This window comes from Bombina bombina, chromosome 7, assembly GCF_027579735.1.
Source record: "Bombina bombina isolate aBomBom1 chromosome 7, aBomBom1.pri, whole genome shotgun sequence".
NCBI lineage: Eukaryota > Metazoa > Chordata > Amphibia > Anura > Bombinatoridae > Bombina > Bombina bombina.
The window spans coordinates 624,178,533-624,191,032 of record NC_069505.1 but is presented as its reverse complement, the minus strand read 5'-3'; the positions used below and the strand labels follow the sequence as shown (position 1 = coordinate 624,191,032).

Genomic DNA, 12,500 nt, shown 5'->3' with positions numbered 1-12,500 from the left:
TTTTACCTTGTCCCAATAATCTCAGTTTGCTTTATTCAAGCAAGCAAATAATAATGCATTATTAGACAAAAATATACTTTTATTACTAGATTAGATACACAGGCAGATATAGACTGACAGACAGAGAGAGAGAGAGATAGATTAGACAGCGATATAAATAGATAGAGAGAGAGAGATAGATTAGACAGATATATAAATAGAGAGAGAGAGAGAGAGAGATAGATGATAGATAGATAGATAGAGAGATAGATAGATAGATAGATAGATAGATAGAATGTATACACATACTATCATACCATGCAAAAATACTTAATACTTTACATTAATAGTTTTTGCTATCTTTTAGTAATACTGACACTTGTTTCAGGCCACCAAAATTCTGACAGGAAGTGGCTTTTTGTTGAGTTTTCCAATGCAACACCGTATCGATATAAGGTTCTAATTTATATTTCATTATTAGCAATACAACACTAGGTGGCAGCACAATATTAAAGGGACAGTCACGTCAAAATTAAAGTGTCACGATTCAGATAGAGCAGTAATGTTAAACAACTTTACAATTTACTTTTATCATCAAATGTTCTTTGTTCTCTTGACATTCCTTTGTTGAAAGCTAAACCTAGGTAGGCCCATATGCTAATTTCTATGGGCTAGATTTAGAGTTGGGCGGTAGCCGTGAAAACCAGCGTTAGAGGCTCCTAACGCTGGTTTTAGGCTACCGCCGGTATTTGGAGTCAGTCAGGAAAGGGTCTAACGCTCACTTTTCAGCCGCGACTTTTCCATACCGCAGATCCCCTTACGTCAATTGCGTATCCTATCTTTTCAATGGGATCTTTCTAACTCCGGTATTTAGAGTCGTGGCTGAAGTAAGCGTTAGAAATCTAACGACAAAACTCCAGCCGCAGAAAAAAGTCAGTAGTTAAGAGCTTTCTGGGCTAACGGTTTATAAAGCTCTTAACTACTGTGCTCTAAAGTACACTAACACCCATAAACTACCTATGTACCCCTAAACTGAGGTCCCCCCACATCGCCGCCACTCGATTAAATTTTTTTAACCCCTAATCTGCCGACCCCCACCTACGTTATACTTATGTACCCCTAATCTGCTGCCCCTAACACCGCCGACCCCTATATTATATTTATTAACCCCTAATCTGCCCCCCACAACGTCGCCGCCAGCTACCTACAATAATTAACCCCTAATCTGCCGAGCGGATCTCACCGCTACTATAATAAAGTTATTAACCCCTAATCCGCCTCACTCCCGCCTCACTAACCCTATAATACATAGTATTAACCCCTAATCTGCCCTCCCTAACATCGCCGACACCTAACTTCAATTATTAACCCCTAATCTGCCGACCGGACCTCACCGCTACTCTATTAAATTTATTAACCCCTAAAGCTAATTCTAACCCTAACCCTAACACCCCCCTAAGTTAAATATAATTTTATTCTAACGAAATAAATTAACTCTTATTAAATAACTTATTCCTATTTAAAGCTAAATACTTACCTGTAAAATAAACCCTAATATAGCTACAATATAACGGCAGATTAGGGGTTAATACTCTAAGCCCCCTAATAAAATAACAAAGCCCCCCAAAATAAAAAAATGCCCTACCCTATTCTAAATTACAAAAGTTCAAAGCTCTTTTACCTTACCAGCCCTGAACAGGGCCCTTTGCGGGGCATGCCCCAAGAAATTCAGCTCTTTTGCCTGTAAAAAAACACATACAATACCCCCCCCCCAACATTACAACCCACCACCCACATACCCCTAATCTAACCCAAACCCCCCTTAAATAAACCTAACACTAAGCCCCTGAAGATCTTCCTACCTTATCTTCACCTCACCGGGTATCACCGATCGGTCCTGGCTCCAAAATCTTCATCCAACCCAAGCGGGGGCTGGCGATCCATCATCCGGCGGCTGAAGAGGTCCAGAAAAGGCTCCAAAGTCTTCATCCTATCCGGGAAGAAGAGGCGATCCGGACCGGCAACCATCTTGATCCAAGCGGCATCTTCTATCTTCATCCGATGACGACCGGCTCCATCTTGAAGACCTCCAGCGCGGATCCGTCCTCTTCTTCCGACGACTTCCCGACGAATGACGGTTCCTTTAAGGGACGTCATCCAAGATGGCGTCCCTCGAATTCCGATTGGCTGATAGGATTCTATCAGCCAATCGGAATTAAGGTAGGAAAATTCTGATTGGCTGATGGAATCAGCCAATCAGAATCAAGTTCAATCCGATTGGCTGATCCAATCAGCCAATCAGATTGAGCTTGCATTCTATTGGCTGTTCCGATCAGCCAATAGAATGCGAGCTCAATCTGATTGGCTGATCGGATCAGCCAATCGGATTGAACTGATCGGATCAGCCAATCGGATTGAACTTGATTCTGATTGGCTGATTCCATCAGCCAATCAGAATATTCCTACCTTAATTCCGATTGGCTGATAGAATCCTATCAGCCAATCGGAATTCGAGGGACGCCATCTTGGATGACGTCCCTTAAAGGAACCGTCATTCGTCGGGAAGTCGTCGGAAGAAGAGGACGGATCCGCGCTGGAGGTCTTCAAGATGGAGCCGGTCGTCATCGGATGAAGATAGAAGATGCCGCTTGGATCAAGATGGTTGCCGGTCCGGATCGCCTCTTCTTCCCGGATAGGATGAAGACTTTGGAGCCTTTTCTGGACCTCTTCAGCCGCCGGATGATAGAATCCTATCAGCCAATCGGAATTCGAGGGACGCCATCTTGGATGACGTCATTTAAAGGAACCGTCATTCGTCGTCTAGTCGTCGGTTGAAGAGGATGTTCCGCGTCGGCTTGGAAGAAGATGGCTCCGCTCCAGAAGAAAGAAGATTGAAGATGCGGCTTGATAGAAGACTTCATCCCGATGATGGACTTCCGACTTCAGCCCGATGATGGATTTCTTCAGCCGCCGCTTGGATCCAGACTTCAGCCCGAGGATGGACGTCACTCTTCAGCCCCCCGCTTGGGCTTGGATCAACACTTCCGAGGACCGATCGGTGAACCTGGTATGGTGAAGATAAGGTAGGAAGATCTTCAGGGGCTTAGTGTTAGGTTTATTTAAGGGGGGTTTGGGTTAGATTAGGGGTATGTGGGTGGTTGGTTGTAATGTTGGGGGGGGGGTATTGTATGTGTTTTTTTTACAGGCAAAAGAGCTGAATTCTTTGGGGCATGCCCCGCAAAGGGCCCTGTTCAGGGCTGGTAAGGTAAAAGAGCTTTGAACTTTTTTAATTTAGAATAGGGTAGGGCATTTTTTTATTTTGGGGGGCTTTGTTATTTTATTAGGGGGCTTAGAGTAGGTGTAATTAGTTTAAAATTGTTGTAATATTTTTCTAATGTTTGTAAATATTTTTTTATTTTTTGTAACTTAGTTCTTTTTTATTTTTTGTACTTTAGTTAGTTTATTTCATTGTATTTATTTGTAGATATTGTATTTAATTAATGTATTGATAGTGTAGTGTTAGGTTTAATTGTAGGTAATTGTAGGTATTTTATTTAATTAATTTATTGATAGTGTAGTGTTAGGTTTAATTGTAACTTAGGTTAGGATTTATTTTACAGGTAATTTTGTAATTATTTTAACTATTTTAGCTATTAAATAGTTCTTAACTATTTAATAGCTATTGTACCTGGTTAAAATAAATACAAAGTTGCCTGTAAAATAAATATTAATCCTAAAATAGCTATAATATAATTATAATTTATGTTGTAGCTATATTAGGGTTTATTTTACAGGTAAGTATTTAGCTTTAAATAGGAATAAGTTATTTAATAAGAGTTAATTTATTTCGTTAGAATAAAATTATATTTAACTTAGGGGGGTGTTAGGGTTAGGATTAGCTTTAGGGGTTAAAAAATGTATTAGAATAGCGGTGAGCTCCGGTCGGCAGATTAGGGGTTAATGTTTGAAGTTAGGTGTCGGCGATGTTAGGGAGGGCAGATTAGGGGTTAATACTATTTATTATAGGGTTAGTGAGGCGGATTAGGGGTTAATAACTTTATTATAATAGCGGTGCGGTCCGCTCGGCAGATTAGGGGTTAATAAGTGTAGTTAGGTGGAGGCGACGTTGTGGGGGGCAGATTAGGGGTTAATAAATATAATATAGGGGTCGGCGGTGTTAGGGACAGCAGATATGGGGTACATAGGGATAATGTAAGTAGCGGCGGTTTACGGAGCGGCAGATTAGGGGTTAATAATAAAATGCAGGGGTCAGCGATAGCGGGGGCGGCAGAATAGGGGTTAATAAGTGTAAGGTTAGGGGTGTTTAGACTCGGGGTTCATGTTAGGGTGTTAGGTGCAGACGTAGGAATTGTTTCCCCATAGCAAACAATGGGGCTGCGTTAGGAGCTGAACGCGGCTTTTTTGCAGGTGTTAGGTTTTTTTTCAGCTCAAACAGCCCCATTGTTTTCTATGGGGGAATCGTGCACGAGCACGTTTTTGAAGCTGGCCGCGTCCGTAAGCAACTCTGGTATCGAGAGTTGCAGTGGCGGTAAATATGCCTGTACGCTCCCTTTTTGGAGCCTAACGCAGCCATTCTGTGAACTCTCAATACCAGAGTTATTTAAAAGGTGCGGCCAGAAAAAAGCCAGCGTTAGCTACGCGGGTCGTTACCGACAGTTAGACATCTGTCCAGTTGTCTATCAATCATCTCTCTAAATCTAAATCTTTTAAGGCTATTTTGCTCTATTTACGATTTCCTTACCAGTATTATTCATATTATTTATATTATTTATATTACCCTTACTCTGGGCTTGCTGCATCTGTTTTCCTGCAACTGATTTCCTCTGTTTTGTGACAGCTGCATTTCATCTATTTGTTACAGTATTATTCAGTATTTAACCCCTTTGCTACCAGGAATTTCAGAGGAAAACTTGCTTTAAGTATCAGAGAGTTTTTAGCATTTTGGTATTAGTCTGTTTAAACAGAAAACTATATCTATTTTAAAATTTGACAACCCAAGGTATTGATCTATGCCCATTTTGGTACATTTGATGCCACTATCTGACCTCCAGATATGATCATATATAAAAAAAAATGTTAACTATTTGCAAATTCTCACTGAAATTATTTACACACAACTACTGCAGTCATAAGACAAATGGTTATAAAAGCTTCTCTGTGATCCCTTTTGTTGAAAAATAGCAGACACTCAGGCCTTTTCCATTGATTTTTAGCAATTAGAATGATGCTAATTGCATCTGCCCACCTTAATGGCAATTCCTGGCAGTAAAGGGGTTCCTCAATTAGCTTGTAAGGTTAATTTTTTATGCAGCGTAGAGATTTCCCTCCCACCTCCAATTTTTTTTCAACTTAGAATTAAAATATTGGGTCCATTTCACCAACTAGAGGGGCATCTGCTTCTTCCTAGGGGGGCAAGTGATCCCTCATTTAAAAGAGGAGGTTTGCCCTTCCAAATAAGAGGTAACTTTAACAGGGCCTAATGATCAAAAATTTGTCAGCATGGAGGTAAAATACGGAAAATCTTAAGGGGGGGATTTCTAGCATTATATTGTAATGTAGATGTCTCTCACATGTAAATCCTGCAGAGCGAGATAAACTTTTCTAAAGTTATCATTTGCCTTTCTAAAATTCTTTGAAGGACCTCACAGTACTTGCAAGACTTCTTAGATAATCTTGCTAGACCAGTGAGCTTTTTATCACCAGGCCATCACATATGATATGCAGAAGTATCAGTGCTATTTAAAACTGTATATAATTATTTATATAAGCAAATTACTTACTTTCAACCTTGTTAAGGAGGATGTCCTTCCGTCTGCCCCATGAAGCATAAAATCCAACCGTCACTGGAGGCACCAAGTAATAGAGAGCTTTGGCCAAAGAGAAGCAGTAGACATCGTCTTTGGTAACAAGTTCTTGAGGATATAAAAAAGAGAAAAATTAAGTATGGGCATGATATATGGAACTGGAAATAAAGAAAAACGGAATATGGGGAGATAAGAGTTGAGATGGTCAATTAGGGGGGGAAAAACGTATGGAAAATAAGCTCTCAAAACCAAATTGTGCTAAATACAAGTAGACTGGCATTACTTAAAAAGGTATATTATACAGTGGGAGCTTATTATTTCACTATACAGAGTCTGGATGTGAAGACACATACACAATGTAATGCCCATAAAAAGCCATAAAGATTCTGTATGATTCTACTCTATGCCGACGAGTTTTTGATCATCAAGCTCAAAGAGGCAAAGGTTGAAAATATAAAAGAGGATGAGAGCAGTGAACTGTGTTAAAGAAGTTTTAATGAGACATAAAACTCAAAATGAATTGAAAAAACATAATTTATGTAAGAACTTACCTGATAAATTCATTTCTTTCATATTAGCAAGAGTCCATGAGCTAGTGACGTTTGGGATATACATTCCTACCAGGAGGGGCAAAGTTTCCCAAACCTCAAAATGCCTATAAATACACCCCTCACCACACCCACAATTCAGTTTAACGAATAGCCAAGCAAGTGGGGTGATAAGAAAGGAGCGAAAGCATCAAAAATAAGGAATTGGAATAATTGTGCTTTATACAAAAAAATCAAAACCACCACAAAAAAGGGTGGGCCTCATGGACTCTTGCTAATATGAAAGAATTGAATTTATCAGGTAAGTTCTTACATAAATTATGTTTTCTTTCATGTAATTAGCAAGAGTCCATGAGCTAGTGACGTATGGGATAGCAGATACCCAAGATGTGGAACTTCCACGCAAGAGTCACTAGAGAGGGAGGGATAAAATAAAGACAGCCAATTCCGCTGAAAAATAATAATCCACAACCCAAAACAAAAGTTTTAACCTTAATAATGAAAAAAACTGAAATTATAAGCAGAAGAATCAAACTGAAACAGCTGCCTGAAGTACTTTTCTACCAAAAACTGCTTCAGAAGAAGAAAACACATCAAAATGGTAGATTTAGTAAAAGTATGCAAAGAAGACCAAGTTGCTGCTTTGCAAATCTGATCAACAGAAGCTTCATTCCTAAACGCCCAGGAAGTAGAAACTGACCTAGTAGAATGAGCCGTAATTCTTTGAGGCGGGGATTTACCCGACTCCACATAAGCATGATGAATCAAAGACTTTAACCACGACGCCAAAGAAATGGCGGAGGCCTTCTGACCTTTTCTGGACCCAGAAAAGATAACAAATAGACTAGAAGTCTTTCTAAAATCTTTAGTAGCTTCAACATAATATTTCAAAGCTCTTACTACATCCAAAGAATGTAAAGATCTCTCCTTTGAATTCTTAGGATTAGGACACAATGAAGGAACAACAATTTCTCTACTAATGTTGTTAGAATTCACAACCTTAGGTAAAAATTAAAATGAAGTCCGCAATACTGCCTTATCCTGATGAAAAATCAGAAAAGGAGATTCACAAGAAAGAGCAGATAACTCAGAAACTCTTCTAGCAGAAGAGATGGCCAAAAGGAACAGAACTTTCCAAGAAAGTAATTTAATGTCCAGAGAATGCATAGGTTCAAACGGAGGGGCTTGTAAAGCCCTCAGAACCAAATTAAGACTCCAAGGAGGAGAGATTGATTTAATGACAGGTTTAATACGAACCAAAGCCTGTACAAAACAATGAATATCAGGAAGATTAGCAATCTTTCTGTGAAAAAGAACAGAAAGAGCAGAGATTTGTCCTTTCAAGGAACTTGCAGACAAACCTTTATCCAAACCATCCTGAAGAAACTGTAAAATTCTAGGAATTCTAAAAGAATGCCAAGAGAATTTATGAGAAGAACACCAAGAAATGTAAGTCTTCCAGACTCGATAATAAATCCTCCTAGACACAGATTTACGAGCCTGTAACATAGTATTAATTACTGAGTCAGAGAAACCTATATGACTAAGAATCAAGCGTTCAATTTCCATACCTTCAAATTTAATGATTTGAGATCCTGATGGAAAAAAGGGCCTTGAGATAGAAGGTCTGGTCTTAACGGAAGAGTCCAAGGTTGGCAACTGGCCATCCGAATGAGATCCGCATACCAAAACCTGTGAGGCCATGCTGGAGCCACCAGCAGTACAAACGAACGTTCCATAAGAATTTTGGAAATCACTTTTGGAAGAAGAACTAGAGGCGGAAAGATATAGGCAGGATGATAATTCCAAGGAAGCGACAACGCGTCCACTGCCTCCGCCTGAGGATCCCTGGATCTGGACAGATACCTGGGAAGTTTCTTGTTTAGATGAGAGGCCATCAGATCTATTTCTGGAAGTCCCCAGATTTGAACAATCTGAAGAAATACCTCTGGGTGAAGGGACCAATCGCCCGGATGTAACGTCTGGTGACTGAGATAATCCGCTTCCCAATTGTCTACACCTGGGATGTGAACCGCAGAGATTAGACAGGAGCTGGATTCTGCCCATACAAGTATCCAAGATACTTCTTTCATAGCCTGAGGACTGTGAGTCCCACCCTGATGATTGACATATGCCACGGTTGTGACATTGTCTGTCTGAAAACAAATAAATGATTCTCTCTTCAGAAGAGGCCAGAACTGAAGAGCTCTGAAAATCGCACGGAGTTCCAAAATGTTGATTGGTAATCTCGCCTCCTGAGATTCCCAAACCCCCTGCACTGTCAGAGATCCCCATACAGCTCCCCAACCTGATAGACTCGCATCTCTTGAGATCACAGTCCAGGTTGGACGAACAAAAGAAGCCCCTTGAACTAAACGATGGTGATCTATCCACCACGTCAGAGAGTGTCGTACATTGGGATTTAAGGATATTAATTGTGATATCTTTGAAAAATCCCTGCACCATTGGTTCAGCATACAAAGCTGAAGAGGTCGCATGTGAAAACGAGCAAAGGGGATCGCGTCCGATGCAGCAGTCATGAGACCTAGAATTTCCATGCATAAAGCTACCAAAGGGAATGATTGAGACTGAAGGTTTCGACAGGCTGAAACCAATTTCAGACGTCTCTTTTCTGTTAGAGACAAGGTCATGGACACTGAATCTATTTGAAAACCCAAAAAGGTTACCTTTGTCTGAGGAATCAACGAACTCTTTGGTAAATTGATCCTCCAACCATGTCTTTGAAGAAACGACACAAGTTGATTCGTATGAGATTCTGCAGAATGTGAAGACTGAGCAAGTACCAAGATATCGTCCAAATAAGGAAATACCGCAATACCCTGTTCTCTGATTACAGAGAGAAGGGCACCGAGAACCTTTGAAAAGATCCTTGGAGCTGTTGCTAGGCCAAACGGAAGGGCCACAAACTGGTAATGCTTGTCTAGAAAAGAGAATCTCAGAAACTGAAAGTGATCTGGATGAATCGGAATATGAAGATATGCATCCTGTAAATCTATTGTGGACATATAATGCCCTTGCTGAACAAAAGGCAGAATAGTCCTTATAGTTACCATTTTGAATGTTGGTATCCTTACATAACGATTCAATATCTTTAAATCCAGAACTGGTCTGAAGGAATTCTCCTTCTTTGGTACAATGAATAGATTTGAGTAAAACCCCAGACCCTGTTCCAGAACTGGAACTGGCACAATTACTCCAGCCACCTCGAGATCTGAAACACATTTCAGAAATGCCTGAGCCTTCACTGGATTTATTGAAATGCGAGAGAGAAAACATCTCTTCGCAGGTGGCCTTACCTTGAAACCTATTCTGTACCCTTGAGAAACAATGCTCTGAATCCAAAGACTGTGAATCGAATTGATCCAAATGTCTTTGAAAAATCGTAACCTGCCCCCTACCAGCTGTGCTGGAATGAGGGCCGCACCTTCATGTGGACTTGGGAGCTGGTTTTGACTTTCTAAAAGGCTTGGATTTATTCCAGATTGGAGAAGGTTTCCAAACAGAAACCGTTCCTTTAGGGGTAGGGTCAGGCTTCTGTTCCTTATTCTGACGAAAGGAACGAAGACGATTAGCAGCCCTATATTTACCTTTAGATTTTTTGTCCTGAGGCAAAAAAGTTCCTTTCCCCCCGGTAACAGTTGAAATAATTGAATCCAACTGGGAACCAAATAAATTATTACCTTGGAAAGAAAGAGAAAGCAAAGTTGACTTAGAAGACATATATCTGCATTCCAAGTTTTAAGCCATAAAGCTCTTCTAGCTAAAATAGCTAAAGACATATACCTGACATCAACTCTAATGATATCAAAGATGGCATCACAAATAAAGTTATTAGCATGTTGAAGAAGTTTAACAATGCTATGAGCATTATGGTCTGATATTTGTTGTGCTAAAGCCTCCAACCAAAAAGTGGAAGCGGCAGCAACATCAGCCAAAGAAATAGCAGGCCTAAGAAGATTACCTGAACATAAATAAGCTTTCCTTAGAAAGGATTCAATCTTCCTATCTAAAGGATCCTTAAAGGAAGTACTATCTGCTGTAGGAATAGTAGTACGTTTAGCAAGAGTAGAGATAGCCCCATCAACTTTAGGGATTTTGTCCCAAAACTCTAATCTGTCAGATGGCACAGGATACAATTTCTTAAACCTTTGAGAAGGAGTAAATGAAGTACCCAGATTATTCCATTCCCTAGAAATTACTTCAGAAATAGCATCAGGGACAGGAAAAACTTCTGGAATAACTATAGGAGGTTTAAAAACCGAATTTAAACGCTTAGTAGATTTAGTATCAAGAGGACTAGAATCCTCCATCTCTAATGCGATTAAAACTTCTTTAAGTAAAGAGCGAATAAATTCCATTTTAAATAAATATGAAGATTTATCAGTGTCAATATCTGAGACAGAATCCTCTGAACCAGAAATATCCTCATCAGAAACAGACAAATCAGAATGATGACGGTCATTTAAAAATTCATCTGAAAAATGAGAAGTTTTAAAAGACCTTTTACGTTTACTGGAAGGAGGAATAACAGACATAGCCTTCCTAATAGATTTAGAAACAAATTCTTTTATATTAACAAGAACATCCTGAGTATTAGATGTTGAAGGAACAGCAACAGGTAATGGTATATTACTAATGGAAATACTATCTGCATTAGCAAGCTTATCATGACATTCATCACAAACTACAGCCGGAGGAACAATTACCACAAGTTTACAGCAAATGCACTTAACTTTGGTAGAACCAGCATCAGGCAGCGTCTTTCCAGAAGTAGATTCTGATCCAGGGTCAATGTGAGACATCTTGCAATATGTAAAAGAAAAAACAACATATAAAGCAAAATTATCAAATTCCTTAAATGACAGTTTCAGGAATGGGAAAAAAATGCCAATGAACAAGCCTCTAGCAACCAGAAGCAATGAAAAATGAGACTGAAATAATGTGAAAAAAAGGTGGAGACAAGAATGACGCCCACATTTTTTAGCGCCAAAAAAGACGCCCACATTATTGGCGCCTAAAATTTTTTGGCGCCAAGAATGACGCCACATCCGGTGACGCCGACATTTTTGGCGCAAAACGTCAAAAAAATTACGCAAACACCAACAACTTCCGGCGTCAAGTTTGATGCCGGAAATGACAAACAGAATTTTTTGCGCCAAAAAAGTCTGCGCCAAGAATGACGCAATAAATTGAAGCATTTTCAGCCCCCGCGAGCCTAACAGCCCACAGGGAAAAAAGTCAATTTGAAACAATTTTTAAGGTAAGAAAAAAAAAATTATTATTCATATGCATTATCCCAAATAATGAAACTGACTGTCTGAAATAAGGAATATTGATCATCCTGAATCATGGCAAATATAAGTTTAAAGACCTATATTTAGAACTTTATAAATAAAGTTCCCAACCATAGCTTAGAGTGTCACATAAAATAAGACTTACTTACCCCAGGACACTCATCTACATATAATAGATAGCCAAACCAGTACTGAAACGAGAATCAGTAGAGGTAATGGTACATAAGAGTATATCGTCGATCTGAAAAGGGAGGTAAGAGATAAATCTCTACGACCTATAACAGAGAACCTATGAAATAGATCCCGTAGAAGGAGACCATTGAATTCAAATAGGCAATACTCTCTTCACATCCCTCTGACATTCACTGCACACTGAGAGGAAAACCGGGCTCCAGCCTGCTGCGAAGTGCATATCAACGTAGAATTTAGCACAAACTTACTTCACCACCTCCACGGGAGGCAAATTTTTTAAAAACTGAATTGTGGGTGTGGTGAGGGGTGTATTTATAGGCATTTTGAGGTTTGGGAAACTTTGCCCCTCCTGGTAGGAATGTATATCCCATACGTCACTAGCTCATGGACTCTTGCTAATTACATGAAAGAAAATGAAGCAAATCATCAGAGAAACAAAATGGCATTGTTTCAAGATATTTTACTGGGAGGTCTTTGGTAGAAAATAGGGGGCATGGGAATTTAAGTGCAATTATCTACACTTGGATGAGATATATGTTTGCTTTGCTGTCATTGAGGAATTCATGCACATAAATGACTATGTAAATCATGCACTACAAAACATGTCACCATGCTCACTTGTTTGAAACGAGACTGAACTT

The 12,500-nt window shown here is 39.6% G+C and overlaps 1 protein-coding gene across 1 annotated transcript in view; it reads right to left on the bottom strand.

Moving 5' to 3' along the window:
- The window catches only part of LOC128636157 (NTPase KAP family P-loop domain-containing protein 1-like), a 69,564-nt gene that overhangs the window by 6,503 nt on the left and 50,561 nt on the right, over nucleotides 1–12,500 (bottom strand). Inside the window, exon 2 of the mRNA XM_053689208.1 lies at nucleotides 5,781–5,912. Coding sequence (XP_053545183.1) covers nucleotides 5,781–5,912 — 132 coding nt within the window. The remainder of the gene's footprint in view (nucleotides 1–5,780; nucleotides 5,913–12,500) is intronic.